This window comes from Perca flavescens, chromosome 8 (assembly GCF_004354835.1).
Source record: "Perca flavescens isolate YP-PL-M2 chromosome 8, PFLA_1.0, whole genome shotgun sequence".
Classification (NCBI taxonomy): domain Eukaryota; kingdom Metazoa; phylum Chordata; class Actinopteri; order Perciformes; family Percidae; genus Perca; species Perca flavescens.
Genome location: NC_041338.1, coordinates 13,169,491 through 13,186,931, shown reverse-complemented (window position 1 = coordinate 13,186,931; position 17,441 = coordinate 13,169,491). Strand labels below are relative to the sequence as shown.

Below are 17,441 nucleotides of genomic sequence, written 5' to 3'. Positions count from 1 at the left end.
AATATCACACTTTCTCTGTAGTCTACCGTTAGCTAGCTACCGTAAATGTAGGCTACTTTTAAAATGCCATATTTTTGCCTTTGGTCTCACCAAAACGGACGTAAAAGCATATTTTCAATTTTTCAAGAATCGGTTTAGGAATCGCAATCGTTTTAAAAATACCGGTTCGACATCGGAATCATAAAAATCCAAACAATACCAAACCCCAGTCATAGGATAGCTGTATTATGACACAATTTGCCAATAACATCACATCAATGTAACAATGTCCCTCATTCAGCAAGACTTTCTTAGCAAGTAGTACAGTCTGCTTCTTACATGTTGAACCAAATAGATCAGGTGGGACTACGGAAATTTTGACGAAGAGTTGCAACCAACTGCAACAGTTAGAGCATCTGAATACACAATTACAATGTGTCGAGACTATGGACCACCTCTTCGCAATGTGATAAGCTATCAGTGTATCCCTTGCTGGCTTCGTGAGGAAGAACTGTGGACTCATGCTGTGATTATTTGCTTAAACATATGGACCTGTACAGTGTAATTCATTTGTATATTTGTTGGTCATTTTACATTATCTGTGCTGATTACTCTTTAAAGCCAAACAAGACAAACAACTGGCAAGTACCTGTAATGTAACTGATGCAAAAGAGGGATTTTCACCACGTGACTTTGGGCAACTGGGTGGGAAAGACCTTCCTCCACTATACTGTGTAAATATTGTTCATAAAAAACAGAGCTATTGATAATGTAAGTTAATGTATATATATATATACAGTATATATATATATATATATATATATATATATATCCAAAGATGTTTTCTCATGTGTCTTACCGTTGGATATTGCTGTAAAAAGAAGAAGCTCTCTTTAAAATATCTGTGTTTAAATGTTGCATGTCAGAGGGATGACTGTGTCTTCGGTTTTTTTTCTGTTGAAGGATTACATTGAGGAGCTGCTTTCACACTGATACGGCTGAAAATTGGGCAAGGATATTTCTGTCATCAGCATGGGTCACTAAATGTGTAACAGTCAACTGGTGTCGTCATTTCATGTGTAAGAGGCTCCAGGCCTGGTTAGTCCTGAACTGGGAACAATTTTGGTGTCAGCTGTTCACCAGGGATTGTGAAACCACAATACTTATATGTATATACGTATATGTGTAACTTGATATATCTTTCCTTTTTTTAAATTAATATAAAGAATACTAATATATAAATCTGCTCATAGATTCTACAGTCTTTCAAAACCATCCTCGAGGGGACAAATTATCCTGTTTGATGCCAAATTCTGAAGCCTCTTATTATTCAGCTAGAAGGTTATGTCTTAGCTGGAAGGTGGTTTCATGTTTCAAAAAAACTTGAACAATTACCTCATTCTCAGCACACTAATTTATGGAACTCCAAAACTGACAGAATGATGTAATAATCAGCCACGTAAAGTCAATCACTGCATATTGTTGTAAACTCTTCTAACGTAGCGGAAACAATTTAGTTGGTAAGCTAACACCAACAAAGCTAGCTTGCTAATGCTACTTGGAAGTTTTCCAGACACATGCTTCTATCTTAATAATAATTTTCATCTATAGCCTAAATACATGACTTTTGTCTTAATTAGGGTACCACGATGGAAGTCTAAGACGTCTTGACCATTTGAATATGTGCATCATTTGTTTCTTTTCTCATAATGTCAAACAAACCAAATAGCCTTAGCTAGCTAACTTAGGTTGTGTCCAAAAAAACAAACTCCCTTGTTCATAGGCGGCGGGTGAGGTGGAGGTTTGGGTAGGCTAATGTGGGAGGGAGGTAGATTCGGATAGCCTATGCCGCATACACATTATCCTTGGTAAAACTGCTCTGAGAACGCGCATGTTGCCGCTAACTAGGATATGATCCGTAACGTTGTACGACGACCTTATGTTTTGATCCGACAGCTGTTTAGAGATCACTGGATTAATGGCCATCTTAAATTTAAAAAAAACAAGGAGTTGAACTTCCGAAACAAGACGGCACTGCACCTCTTCTCTTTTATGGCCTAATTGAATAACGTTACACAGTCAATGGCAACACTTCTGCTTTACCCTTCACAATAAAAAGCTCTACGACTTATGAATAGTTCACTGAGAGGTTACACAATAAAATATAGTACAAAATAATTATATTTTCCAAACATGGCATATCGATACATTACTGTCATTTAAAAAACTAACCATGTCTTGCCTTAAAGTAGCAATTGCGCCGCTTCTTTTTGGCATCGTAAGCATCAGTTAGCTCTTCTGCTTTGACTTTTTCTGTGAGGTCACTCTCCACATGTAGCAGGCTCAGTGTTGACGAATATAATTTACAACATTGTCATCAATATATTTTATGTAGCCTGATTATTTTTTTTGTCCACTCTTGAATCACCCATTCCCCCTTTCCCGACACTGCCTTTGAATACCCTGACAGCCAAACAGACAAACACAGAGAGTGGCCACAGTGCTTCAGAGGCCGCATTCAAAAGACGTAAATAAACGCTGGAGGAGGTGGTCATAGCGGCAAAAGCAGTAGGGTAATACAGGAAATACACAGGGGTTTGTATGCTTTAACTTTAGTGTGGTTGTGTGCACAATCAGGGACGCGCACAGACATTTTGAGCGGCAGGGGCTCAAGTAACAGAAAAGGCCTATAGTTAATGAATAATTATTTTTTTGAAATTCAAACAAAACATTTAATATATTAACACAACTCTGACTACCTTACCAATTTATCTTAATAGATTTAATAAATACTCAACAAAATAATCAGTTCATACAGAGAATGTTTAGTATTCACCAGTAAAGGAAATTCTGTCACAATGTGCATGTTTTCTATGCTACTAATTTCAAGTATATATTTAGAATAAGTGACTGCACCAAGCAGAGGGAAATAGTTATGTTTAATTTGCAAATAGCAATAAATCATTTAACATTTTTAGTGTTATTGGAATAAATAAAACTTCACACTAAACTGAAAAAGGCTGTTGCTGCAAATTGGTTCACTTTACAGGAAAAAACACTGCACCAATAATGAAAAAACACTGTTATTATTAGATGAGGAGCCTATCAAAATGACGAAGTTATTGAAATTTTTTCATGTTGTGGTCAATTTAGAGATTTTGGTCTATTTTGCTTCCATGTCTTCTTTTAGAAGATTTTAGCGATTGTGATGACGTTAGTTGACACTGATTTTACTGTAGCAGTTCACCTGGAGTGTCTCCATTAAGTACAGAACATTAGCCTGTAGGGCCATGATGCCTCAGCTAAACCTTAGCTAATGTATTACATGAGCTAGTAGCTCATGCATGTTGTAAACTCGAGGCACTGGCTGCTTAGTTCTAGTAGTGCCCTCCACACAAGCCAAGAAAACCTTTCTGGGGTAGGAGCTGAACGGACTGCTGCCTCTCTGCCTGCCTGTCTGCCTCTCTCTCTCTCTCTCTTTGTGTGTGTGTGTGTGTGTGTGTGTGTGTGTGTGTGTGTGTGTGTCTGTGTGTGTGTGTGTGTGTGTGTGTGTGTGTGTTTCTGTGTCTGTGTGTGCGGTGCAAGGTGATGCATCAAGGAGGAAGAGAGAGAGAGAGAGAGAGAGAGAGAGAGAGAGAGAGTTGTTTGACAGGGAAGCTGTGTGCAAACAGGAATATATACAGGCTTATATTATTAATAAAAAATAAATCCAGAAAAAAGAAGGGTACTTTCTCTTGAGGAAGAAAAAAGGGCAGGTGCTCAAACCCCTTTCGATGTCTATGTGTGCACGTGCCTGTGCACAATACTGTAACGTTTTTAATGATGTTCTGTTAATGTTTCAGGTGTGCATTTATGTTACCTAGGTTAAAGTGCTGTGGGTTAGATTTAGTGTTCAGGTTTATCTACATGTATTGGTGTAACCATGACCGAGACTTGGGTGGGGATTGCTTCTGGGCAGTGAGGGTGCCATCAATGTCTTCGAGAAATATGGGAAGTAACCCGCATATTGTCACAATACGGTGCTAAGGATAACTGCCTGTCCATATTTGCAGGATGGAGTATTTGAGTAGGCTTAAGCCTACCCAAGCCTACATTACCCGCCGCCCCCTGCCCTTGTTCACTGTACTTATATGATGAAATGTCTGTTATTTCAGTGTCTGGGAGAGCCAATATGTTGTACGTATCATGTGGATTGAAGCAGATGTGTCAGAAATTTCAGAGAGGTGGAGATGCAGAGGGGTTGTCAGGATCAGAGAGAGAGAGACAGACAGGTGCAAAGCAAATCAGAGGGGAAAAAGATGCCTACAAAGAAAAGACGAAAAAGAGAATTGAAGCTGTGAAGAGAGAACAGACATTGCCTTGTTTTCTACTGGTTTACTGTCTTGTAAAAGAAGCAGTGAAAACAATGTGCCACTCTGCATTGCTGTTGTCAGTGAGATACTGCACTTCTCATCCAGACTGTATTGGTTTAAAATAACAGATTCATAGTGTAGTTGGCCAATATTTATTTTCAGTCATTTTCAGTGATTTTTTTTGCCCTAGTCTTTGTGAAACCCGAGTGCCAGACATTATACTAATATTAATTTGTCTATGTCTGACGTAAATGTCAGATGCAGCAGGATACTCAGGGTTTGTCTGGCTCCACAATTTTTTTTAAATGTTTATGAAATGATAAACTTTTAATTACTTCAAATTACTCGGAGTAAACATTCCTGTCTAGACAGGCTTTTTGTAATTTTTAGATTCCCAGATATTGAATAGTGTCTCATCTAATCCCCTTTAAGGTCCTTTGAGAACTTTTGCAATATACTTTTCCCTCTTTAAGTGTGCATGGTATTTGCAGTGCATGTGCATGTGCATGTGCATGTGCATGTGCATGTGCATGTGGATGTGCGTGTGCGTGTGCGTGTGCGTGTGCGTGTGCGTGTGTGTGTGTGTGTGTGTGTGTGTGTGTGTGTGTGTGTGTGTGTGTGTGTGTGTGTGTGTGTGTGTGTGTTGGGCAGAGACATTAGAATGGCAAGGGACGGAGTGACAGCAGTTGTTAAGGAGACGCCATGGTTACCGCCGCCCAGGAACAATGTTGAGCTGAGAATGCTCCGCTGTGTTAAAGACTGAATGGAATCCTGAGATGCACATACGTGTACATGCTTATTCACACTGACACAATGAACACACACTCACACAGTATGTTGTCATCCAATAGGATTTAATCCTGAATGAGTAGTTAGGAGATTCTTATTTAAAGCAGAAATTATACATTATCAGATTAGCTGTGTCAGACAGAATGTGGTGAAGCTGTGGAAATGTCTCTGTTGCCTCTTTTCTAAAGCACTGCTGGGCATCTTAATTCACTGGGCTGTGAACTGCAAGTAGAGCGCTACGTAACAACAAGGGAAGTCGTGAGGGGAACTCCACAGGGGGACACATTCAACTTTATAGGCAAAAACTAACTGTGTACCACTGTACATAATGGTTCATGTGGATTTCTCTCTGCAGTTGCTTCATTTTTCATTATGCCTATGAACTGGAATTTGTTGACACGTGTCTTTGTGTGTTGCCATGCACTCATTTCTGACTGTCTATTGTTCAGTTTTGTGAGTGGGTTTGATGTGCATGTGTGTGTGCATGTGCAAATGGGAGTGTAAAAACGGTGTCCTCCCTACTAACTCTGCCCCCAGCGCGAGCCCCTTTATCCTACCCTTGTTGTCATGCACAAGCGCTCTCCCTTTGGCACAAAGTAGGCTGGCAGCACAAGAGCCATGTGTTTTAGCTACACGCTTTGAAGGGTTTAAAAAAACCTTTTCAGAACTGTTTCAAGACAGAGAGAGAGAGAGAAAGAGAGAGAGAAAGAAAAAAAAGAGGAGGAGAGTGCAGTGTGAGGGAAAGAGTTGGGGACCAGAAAGAGCTGCAGACAAAAACAAGCTGTCTTCCATGTGGTGATTTGATCTCAGTTGTTGAAGGAATATTTTTGTTGGACAATATTTCTGCAAGAGACTCGACAACAGGTGAGTTCGGAGGGAGCAGTGTGTGAAAAAGAAGCTGTAAAAACGAGGAAGGTTGGAATAAGTGGCGTCCTCTTTGCTCAGGCAGACAGAAAGGAGAGGGGAGGGTGGTGTTTTGGGGATAGTGTACAATTAGTGGCCTAATGGCCTAATTTTCTTTTAGCCTAATGTTCTTTTCATTGAATTCCCATGTTGGAGTACGCTGATTTCCATCTTCATTTAAAAAAAATTGGCTTTTTTTCTCCTGCTGATGGAAACAGCTGTGACAAAACATGTTAAAACAGGTCAAAAGACACAGGCCCTGAACTCATGCAGCTTTCACAATTCTTTTTCCTCTTTCCCAGAGGCTGTAATCTTCACTCGGTGTCCCATCCCATATTTGAAGTTAGCCACAAGCTGTTCTAATGATGCAGTGCGACGAGCTCTCAGCCAGAGAGGAGTTCACCTACAGCCACATGCCCATTCTGGAGAGGGGCGATGGGACGCTGGGACGACGGAGCGACAGGGGAACAGAGAGAAGGCCAGACAGGGGGGAGCGGTATAGGCCCGAGCGGGACAGCTACACAGTGGACGTGAGAGCCAGTGACCTGCAGCTGGCCCAGCCGGAGCCTCTAAAGCACCCCTGCTTCAGCTACAGGGCCTGGCTCTACAGTGTCCTCATAGGGGTGAGAGGAGAGGGAGAGGTACAAAAGAGGCACATCACAGGGTGTATCTATGTAGTCCATAACACACACATTTTATAGGTTGGGGTGATCTTTTTTCTGATGAGAGAGTATCCCAATCTAGAAATTTTGAGTGGGATTGCATCAGTAAGTCTTTTGTTCTTAAACATTTAGGTAATGTGCAAACAACAAATGTATCTAATGCATTACAAATGTGTGACCATTTACTCTGAGGAATAAATAAAAGTACATACAAAAGTGGATATGGATAGATGTGAGAAGGTTGCTCTCTGTCAGTATTAAATGTCAGCCATTTGTCTGTGGTCATGTGTATTGTGCTATATCTGGTTAACTGAGCACTTCAGATTTATGTATTGTGAAATATGTGTAATCACATTTATGAGTGTCTCTATTTGCATATGCATGCATGCCTGTGTGTGCATGTGTGTGTCCTCAGGGCAGTCTGCTCATCACATCTGGTTTTTCTCTGTACCTGGGCAATGTGTTTCCTTTTGCAATGGACTACTTACGCTGTGCTGCAGGCTCTGTAAGTGACCGTCATGCACGTGTAATCACAGTCACAGACATATACAGCTCTACCAAAGTTTATACATGTTGTTTAGATCCAACTGTCGTGTCAAACTGCCAGCCATAAATCATTTTCAGAAGGCCCCGCTAAATAGAAAAATTCGGCAGCTTATTTGTTGATGTTCTTCACAGGGCCTCCCTGCAGCAATCGCCAGTTTTGCCATTGCCAAGAACCGACATGTTGCAGTGAGTAAACAATGAACACACCAAAGGCAAAAGAGATAATTATGTTTTAATAGATTGTTTAATTGAATATCCTCTAGGCAATCAAGGCTTGGTGCTTATGAAGGTCTCATGTTTTCTTGTTTTGTTTTTTTTCAAGGTGTCAGACTTCCAGGTGGTCTACGTGTCAACCTTTGCCGTGACGACCACCTGCCTGGTTTGGTTTGGATGCAAACTGGTCCTTAACCCTTCTGCTGTCAATGTAAATGCATCATAGTAATATATTGGAAACTACCAATCCTTTAGTTGCACATAAGCATATACAATCATTCTTAAAGATAAAACAAAAAAATCTTAATTTTCTCAGTCTTCTTCTGCGTCTGCTATTGTGTCTCTGATCTCCCTCCCGCTGTGTCTGTTCTCAGATCAACTTTAACCTCATTCTGATGATTTTGCTGGAGGTGTTAATGGCCAGTACTGTCATCCTGTCAGCCCGCTCTGCAGAAGACTGCTGCTGCCACAGGAAGTGTGTGTGTGTGTGTGTGTGTGTGTGTGTGTGTGTGTGTGTGTGTGTGTGTGTGTGAGTGTGCGTGTGCGTGTGCGTGTGCGTGTGCGTGCGTGTGTGAGCGATTGGTTACTTGTATTTCCCAGCTGATGTGTCTCCCCTTTTACTCTCCCTATAGCTTTCACTCTTCCATCCTAACTCCTCTCAACCTTCATCCAACTTTTAGCCGGTGACATATGACAGATCTGTGGTTCTAAAGCCTGCAGTGTTCCCCACTCGGCTCCTTAAAGCGTATTCTGTGAGTAGTTTTCAGTTTTGTTGCGTACAATATTTCATTCTGGTCAAAACTTATGAATCACTGAAGAATGTCTCTAACAGGTAATTGAAGTCATTGTGGGAATTTCTGCTGTATTCGGAGGAATTATTGCACTCAACATGGATGCTTTACTACCTGGCCCCTACTTGTCTGTCACATTTTTCTGGATTCTTGTGGCTGTAAGTTTTTCCTACAAAACCTTATTTTTTCGTTTGTTTTTCGTGACAGATTCCAGCTCAGAATGATAACTAAGATGACGTCCGTCACTGGCCTTATCACGTAACTTTGTGTATCGTCTTTATTCCTTTGCAGTGTTTCCCGAGTGCTATTGCCAGTCATGTTGTGTCAGAATACCCCAACAAATGTCTGGTGAGTACTCTACTAAGTTATTGGAGCCCCAGTCTTGAGAATGTTGACAAAAAAAAGACTTAATAAACTTGAAGGGTGGATGTGATCAGTTAAAGTAATATATTTGGAGCTGTCAGTCTTTGTTAGAATTAAAATACTGATCCATTTGTTGACTGTGATCTCAGTAGGAGATAGTATGGTATATTGATATATTGATGCAGGAGAATGCTCTGTTTTGGTACTGTTGGATCTTAGTGTAACATTTGACACACACCATAGTATCCTAATCAACCGACTTGGGCAGTGGGTGGGTATCTCTGGGTCAGTCCTGGAGTGGTTGTCCCCTACCACTCTGATAGGCATTTTTCAGTAGCTGTTGGTAACTATTTGTTTTAATCTGAAACTCTGGATTGTGGTGTGCCTCAAGGTTCGGTCCTGGGTCCTCTCCTGTTTGCCTCGCATATACTTCCCATGCACTTACAAGGTATCTCCTATTACTGCTGTGATGATACATTCTACATCTCGTGGCGTGGGCTATGACAATCCTAGAGTTAAGCCTCAAAATGGAGCAAAATTGCCAGTTGTAATAACTGCATAAACTCTATAAGAAATTGGTTGGAAGATAACTTCCTGCTGCTTAGAGCTGACAAAATGGAAGTTCTTATTTCTGTTCCATTCTTGTCCCTAAGGGAATAGATACTATATGCTAGTTTTCCTCTTCTGTTAAATCATTCCTACAAAATGTAAGTGTCGCTATGCAACAGGTACGGACTCTTGACCAACATTTTATGTGTTTGATTCAGTCCAGTTTTTTCCAGCTGAGAAACTTTGCAGCACGTTGGACCCCCTTTGTTTCTGGACTGCCTACCAAATCAGAAACTGTGAAATTACACAAGCTAGTCAGTTGTTTGTGGGCTGCCAAGATCAGAAAACAAGGGATTCAACAATCCATTCACATTTGGCTTCTCAACCGTCACATGCAGGCTCATTAGAATATACCATCCCCCATCTGAGTATCTTCACCCACGGCTTGAGAACTATCTTTACAAAGGTGCACCATATTTTACTCGAAAGCCAATCAGAGCAGACTGGGCTTTTTCGGGAGGAGGGGTTAAAAATACAGCCGCTAAAACAGAGCATTTCAGACAGAGGGTGACTACAATTAAATTCAGACAGACAGTATGATAAAAAATTGTTTTTTGAACAATGAAGCATGTAAATATGTTCTAGTAGAAATCCAAAATACAAGTACGAATCTGAAACTTAATATGACGTCTCCTATAACATCTGCAGACACTTTGAAAAAGCAGCAGAAGACCAACATGTTTAGACTTGTTTCATTTTTAAAATGAATTTCTATTTATTTTTATTTTATGGGGATTTTATTTTTCTTAAGTCTGTATTTATGTCTTTTTTTGTAGCACTTTGTGACGTTCTCTTCTTGAAAGGTACTTAATAAATAAAGTAACTTACATTCTGTATCTTATGGAAGTTAATTAGGATGGGTGTCTGCTGAGGAAGGATTATCTTTAACATTAATTACTAAATGTCTTAAAAAAGTTATACAAACTTTGTCTATTTCTTTTTTTCTTCTGGGTCTACAAACATTTTTCTCTGTTCCTTTTTTCTCTCTTCCTGGTGTCTCTTAGGTGGAGGTGCTGATTGCCATCAGCAGCGTGACGTCTCCCCTGCTCTTTTCAGCCTCTGGCTTCCTTTCTTGCAGCGTGATCAGATTTATTGAAATTTTCCTACATGATGTGCCTACAGCCAAGGTCAGTTTAATGAAGTGAAAATTCACCAGTGTGCGGGCTTTCTAGGAAGCATTACCTAATATAGCCTTGAACTCCTTTTGCATGAGAAATATACAGGAACAGATTTTAGAGAATCTTTGAGATTTGAGAGTAATTGAGAAATCCAGAATCCAGAATCATATGTTTATGTGTGTGTGTGTGTGTGTGTGTGTGTGTGTGTGTGTGTGTGTGTGCGTGCGTGTGTGCATGCGTGTGTGTGCGTGTTTGTGTGCCTGCATGTGTGTGTGTGTGTGTGTGTGTGTGTGTGTGTGTGTGTGTGTGTGTGTGTGTGTGTGTGTGTGTGTGTAGCAATCCTACGACATCCTGCTGCTGATTCTGATGGTGCTGCTGCTGGTGCAGGCAATTCTAACTTCAGCCACTGTGGTGCACTGTGCCTCCTACAAGAGTCAGCTCCGCATGGGGGCTCCAGAGTGTGACCACAGCATGCACACCCCGACTCATTACTGTGAGGTAAGGTGGATAAAAGCAGGAGATGTAGACACAAATAGACAAATCTGTCAAAGTCTGTCTTTTTGTCTCCTTGTCTGTCTCGCCCAATTCAACAAGAGCCGTTTGTGAATGTGGAAAATTATACATGTCATTCTCTTCCAGGTGTTTTCACCAGCTATAACATTTAAATATGAAGACATAAAAATCTACGAGCAAGAAACATAAAAAAAAAAACACATTGTGCTGCTCATCCTTCACACATCATTTATCTCAATGTTTTTTTTCACCTTTCCCCTTTCACATTTCATCTCTCACTCTCCTTCCTGTTTTGCTCCCTCAGCAGCAAGCAGCCAATGGAACGCTGCAGGATTTTGACAAAGACAGAGCCTGGAAAGCAGTTGTGGTCCAAATGGCCCAATGAACTGTCCTAGAGTTCACAGAGAAGTTTGACGAGAAGAGGAAAAAGGAGGAACAAAGAAAGTGTTGGCTTCACAATGCTGAAAGAAAAAAAAGAAGTAAAGATGTATTCTGAGATGGAAAGAGAGATATAGGAGAAAAGGGGGAAGGAAATAAAGACTGAAAGATAGAGAAAGAAATCACAGAGAGAGAATGTTTTTTAAAGAATGCATGGCAGAGAATACAGTTTTTAAGATTTTTGGATAATGCTTTGAGCATTTTGCTTTGATGTCTGTTTTTATATATATATATATATATATATATATATATATATATATATATATATATATATGTATAACTGTTGCCTGCTTAGTGAGCATTATTTAACCTGGCCACCATTCGGTGTAGTTTGATAAGCAAACATATTTTATATTGACACCAGGTACAATGAGCAATCAACTAAGTTCATGTTGAGTAGTATAACAATGTTACGAGCACTTGGGCATAAACACAAAGTTTTATAATGTCTAGAAACAATTAACATTGTTCTATACAGTACGTGCATACAACTGAATTTGTTCTGGATTTAATGGATGATGCAGTTTTATAAGCACCATTGTCAAGGTTGTACTGTAGGATGAAAAGAATGCCAGTATGCATACAAATCAACGAATATAACATGTTAAATAAATCAATGGCAGACTTTATTCTCTGCAGATTTTTTTTCCAAATAGTGAAGACTGACTTATCTTAGCGCTCTCTTGACTGAAAGTTATATTTTGTTCAGTAGTTGGCCTCTTTGTGTCTTCTTGTGTACAGTGGTGTGGTAGTGGTTGCAACAGTGTATTACAAGACAATTGATCCACCTGGATATTGCAGATTAACCCATGTTAATTTTAACTGAAATTCTACTTTATATAAAATCTTTGTCATCAACTGCAAGTGTATAATGTTTTATGGTTGTTTAACGTTGCTCAGTTGATCAAGCTGCATATTTATAGTCTAAATGCCAATTAACTGAATCCCAATAAAATAACTTTCCAAGAAATATTGTTAGGTTATAATCCTATTTTTTTTAAATGTCAGACTGTGATGTGTAGGTAATTTATATTTGCATCTACATTTACTTTAATAAAAAAAACGTTTCCATCCCTGCCGTCTTGTTTGGAAATGGAAATTGAACTGTGACCTCAATAAACAAAAACTGAACATTGTAAACTTCGTAAAGCTACAATTTATAAATTTACAGCAGGGCTGTTTGTTGTATTGAATTGCAATTGATTGTACAGTTGTACCTATAATAAAGAGGAGACTGACTGTATTTCTAAACACAATAGGCCTTTAATTAAAGTTTTTTTGTCTTCTTCGAAATGAACATCCTCAAGATCTCTGCAACGATGCTGATATATATATATATATATAGTACAGGCCAAAAGTTTGGACACACCTCATTCAATGTGTTTCCTTTTTATTTTCATGACTATTTACATTGTAGATTCTCACTGAAGGCATCAAAACTATGAATGAACACATATGGAATTATGTACTTAACAAAAAAGTGTGAAATAACTGAAAACATGTCTTATATTTTAGATTCTTCAAAGTAGCCACCCTTTGCTTTTTTTATTAATAAGGGAAACAATCCACTAATTAACCCTGACAAGGCACACCTGTGAAGTGAAAACCATTTCAGGTGACTACCTCATGAAGCTCATTGAGAGAACACCAAGGGTTTGCAGAGTTATCAAAAAAAACAAAGGGTGGCTACTTTGAGAAATCTAAAATATAAGACATGTTTTCAGTTATTTCACACATTTTTTGTTAAGTACATAATTCCATATGTGTTCATTCATAGTTTTGATGCCTTCAGTGAGAATCTACAATGTAAATAATCATGAAAATAAAGAAACACATTGAATGAGAAGGTGTGTCCAAACTTTTGGCCTGTACTGTATAATATATATATATATATATATATATATATATATATATATATATATATATATAGAGAGAGAGAGAGAGAGAGAGAGAGAGAGAGAGAGAGAGAGAGAGAGAGAGAAAGCGAGAGAGAGAGAGAAAGACTATATTTGGAAGCAGACATAGTGAGGGGCGGCTTCTCAAACCGGCGGAAACCGGCTTGAGGAAAAACTGACTTGTGGCTCGGTCCGGCTGAAGAACATCGAGAGCGCGCCAGCATCGCGCGCTCACATCGCCTTGTTGCCACAAGGATCCCAACAGAGAGCACGAGGCTGCTGGAGGAACGAACTGCTGCAGGCTACAACTGCCCCTGCTCTGCAGTGATGTACTGTTAAATTATAAAAGGAAATCTGTGTCACTCGGCAAGAGCACTATAAATAGAGTGTTACAATAATAGGCTATATAAAGCCATTAATTTATTGCTCTTCCCTGAAAAATCTTTCCAGAAACTTTCTTGTATCAATCTTCACATGGGCATATCTTAAAATACAAGTAGCCCATGCAATTAAATGATGGCTCCCCCATGGAAGGCTTTAATCTACTCTCTACTAACTCGTCACACTCAGTGACTTTGAATGACGCAAATCTTAACCATTCCTGGTTTGCAAGTGTCTTTGCCAGCATAGACATAATATAGTATATATTATGTCTATGTTTGCCAGTCCCACACTCACAGATGATGGTCAGCCTGGATACACCTATTAATAAGAGGGCCGGTGCCTGGTTAGGTTGTAGAGTGAATAACCAGCGGATTTTAATAATGGTAGCCCGTTTGTAGTTATTCAACAACACTATATAGCCAAATCGAATTCCTTATAGTAGCCTACTCTCAAAAGTGATTTTAATATCCAAAGATTATAGTAATGTTAATATCCAATTATATCACTGTAACACTAATGGTCATATAGGAAAATGATTACAGAATGTGTGGGATATATCGATTTCTGCAGCGTGATTAAATGTGTCGTTCATCATCTCCGCTCACGCACACCACCTGTCCTTGTGAACGTGAATCTCGATCGCGTTTCTGGTGATGCGATGAACTAGCGAATCTTAATGTGTTATCTCATGCCTTGTTCCTGAGGAAGAGGCGGGGCAGGGAAGGGAGAGAGGAGCGGGTCGGTGGGAGGGGAGCTAGGGGGGAAAAGGCGGAACAAACCGGATACATGTATAACTGCTCGCCCGCACTGCAGATTAACTCTTACCGTGCTGGAAGATGCAGCAAGACATGGTGAGTGGATTATTATTATTATTATTATTATCATTTCCCCCCAATGCATGCACATGGCTCGTTTGTTAGCACCACAGAGCGAGTGTTGCTTTTCTGGTGCTAGTCTTTCCAGTGTGGGCAGGTGAAGCAGGCATTGAGCATCTTAGGAGACTCCGGCAGTAGGATCTCCTCTTCTCTCATGCACACTCAACACAGACAGACACAGAGCAGCGCACACACACACACACACACACACACACACACACACACACACACACACACACACACACACACACACTTTCCCTTGATGTTTAGCAGTTCGTCCCTGGCTATTCGGGAGCTATCCGCCGCTCCGGTGCTGAAACGGCTCGTCGTCTGCAGGCAGCTGCAATCCACTGCAATGCAATGCCTGGTGGGAGTGTGGTCCTCCTGGTTGTGATTCTCCCAGCGTGCTGGACTCACAGACTCCTAGCTCAACACGAGCTAACTAGGACATGATGATGCTCTGGTGAAATGTTCCTGCAGTGTTCCAATAGGGACTTACTGATCAGTCAAAAGTGAGAAAACAGCGAGGATAGGCTACTTTATGGTGTTTATTTTCTGTTTCACAATTAGTATAAAGTTGTACCTTTCTAAAAAAATGTATCATTGGTCTGCCATAGGTATCTGGTCAGATTTGTTTACTGGCTGCCTGAGATTAAGTTTCAGATCCGTGCGCACTGAAAGTTCTTCCCTCTTCAGCCATCATCTGATTCATAATGCATGAATGGGGAGCAGGATGCTTTAGCCAAAGAATGTGGGATAGGCCGTATTTACAGAAGCCATCCCTGTTACATTCAGGTGGGTTAGAGCCGTGGTATGGGGTAGCATGCTAGCTCACTGGAATTCACTAAATCGAATGGGATTATAATCTGGTAGCATCGCCCAACTGAAGGGCATTATCTGTTGGACTGCAGTTCCAATGGCTTACAGACATCAGTGCAACCTCTAACCAAGCACTTAGGACGGGATGCTGCAACTTTAAATTATGCAAAGGGTATTTCCTCTCTTCCTTTAGGGCAGTTTGAAGATGTGGATAAAGTTCTCTTCATTGTTACCAGGCAGTATGTAGACAGAGCAGTGTCAAATCAGTACTGTATGTTCTGGTTTCCCATAAGGGACATCTTGTTCTCTTTCTCTCAGGTATAACTCCCATCACTGCATGATGTCAGCATTAAATGATCAGTGTTTAGGATTTAGGGGGATCTATTGGCAAAAATCTCCATAATTATGTTTTCATTAGTGTATAATCACCTGAAATTAAGAATCATTGTGTTTTCATTAGCTCAGAATGAGCCCTTCATCAATTCTTCCATGGAGCCTGCCATGTTTGCCAATATACAGTAGCCCAGAACAGACAAACCACCGGCTCTAGAGAGGGCTTTTTGTGTTTTTGCGTAAAGCCACCGTAGGTTTTACTGCACGCTTGGAAATGGAGGGCTGAGGGAAAGGCTATATAGTTGGTTACAATCTGCAACCTCAACGCTAGTTCCAACAAAATCCTACACACTGATCCTTTAACACATGCAGCTTTTAATCATTCTTATTTCATAGAAATCCTCTCCTTATGATCTTTCTCACTATGTGGGTGAGAGCACGCTTAGTGTCCCCTGTACTAATGAAACCGCATCTCAAGGTTCCATTCTCCGAGATATTAAGTACACTTTCGGTCCTTGGCTTTTAAGGATTTCATAGATGAGCTGTGTTTTTGCATAATGAGAAGAAAGTGAGAGGAAGGGCAGAAGGACTACAGTAATGGCGAGAGAAAGTAAAAGGGGAAGGAGAGCGAGAGGTTAAGGATTGTTGATGGGAAGGGTTGATGTATTCACACTCCTCACCGAGGACAATCACGTAACCTTCAAGTGAAATGAGCATGCGGCAGGAGCAGATTCCACCATGCACAAATACTGCACAAGCATAATGCATGCTCATGCATGCATGCATACACACTCGCACATGCGCACACACACACACACACACACACACACACACACACACACTCACATCCTCCTGACACGTGTGTGGGTTCACCTGACATTCCAGTGGGAACACACTGTTCCATGGCGATAATGACCACCAGGAGTACAGAGAGGGTCAGTGGACAAATTGTGGAAAAAACAGAGTCAAGTGTTCAATTTCTTTTTTTGTCAATTTACTCAAATACATTTTTATCAATTTCCGGTTAGCATACCCCCCAGAGAATACATTTGCCTTTGAGTGTCCTTTGCTTGATCAAAGGCGAATACCCCCTCAGATGTGACCACATTCCCACACTCCACTGTTCACGGAGTGAAGATTAGTCGTCCTCAGCCACTTGACTGCACTATAGAGGACAATGGATTGGAATAGAGAGCTTTCCTGAGGAAGGTGTGAGACAATACAAATTTACACTATACGGCTCCTTTGAAAGACTAATTATCTGTTGTGCATAGAAATGGCATATTCTACCTCACTGTTTTTTTTTTTTGTTTTGTTTTTAAATGCAAATAGTGTACCACCCTAACTGGTTGTCTTTTCTTTCAGGACAGGATTGGTCAGAGCTTCTCCTTACTGAAGCTCACGTAACAACTCTTCAGCCAGCAATCGCTCTTCCTGGGGATTGCAAGGACGCCTCCTAAACTCAGCTCATTCCTCAACCTGCCACACAGACTGAGTGTGGACTGAGGCCAGGCACTGTAGAAAATGGAGCAAAACATAGGGATGCACACCCAAGAGGCCGAGCGAGGAGTGTGCTTCTGAACGTTATGCCTGTTCTTCTAAAAGAGAAGAGCTGTGGGAAACTGTAGAAAACCCAAAGCTCCGAAGAACACAGACTACCACAGTATGACCTGCTGCTTCCCCACGTATGGTGACAGGGGCTGAACTTGGCCACACATTGCTGTATGTGTGTGTGTGCCTGTGTGCGAGTGTATGTGTGTGTATCACACAGTGTTGAGGAGTTTTTAACTTCAGCAGGGAGTGTCTGGCCTCCCCTCCAGTCCAGAGGGAGGCGGTAGTGTGTGCCCTTTGTGTTCCGG

The 17,441-nt window shown here is 40.7% G+C and overlaps 1 protein-coding gene across 1 annotated transcript; it reads left to right on the top strand.

The window, feature by feature from the left end:
• Positions 1-6,388: 6,388 nt before the first annotated feature.
• mlc1 (modulator of VRAC current 1) lies at positions 6,389-11,223 on the top strand. Its single transcript, XM_028584485.1, has 11 exons — positions 6,389-6,646; positions 7,101-7,190; positions 7,364-7,417; positions 7,554-7,655; positions 7,819-7,925; positions 8,142-8,196; positions 8,277-8,393; positions 8,527-8,583; positions 10,212-10,334; positions 10,662-10,823; positions 11,143-11,223. The coding sequence occupies exons 1-11, from the start codon at positions 6,389-6,391 to the stop codon at positions 11,221-11,223; spliced, it is 1,206 nt and encodes a 401-aa protein (XP_028440286.1).
• The last annotated feature ends 6,218 nt before the right edge of the window (positions 11,224-17,441 follow it).

Excerpts from the sequence above, each read along its gene's own strand:
- mlc1 (XM_028584485.1), top strand. The coding sequence starts at position 6,389 with ATGCAGTGCGACGAGCTCTCAGCCAGAGAGGAGTTCACCTACAGCCAC. Across the intron at positions 7,656-7,818 it reads TTAACCCTTCTGCTGTCAAT|ATCAACTTTAACCTCATTCT; the intron begins GTAAATGCATCA and ends GTCTGTTCTCAG. Across the intron at positions 8,197-8,276 it reads GGCTCCTTAAAGCGTATTCT|GTAATTGAAGTCATTGTGGG; the intron begins GTGAGTAGTTTT and ends TGTCTCTAACAG.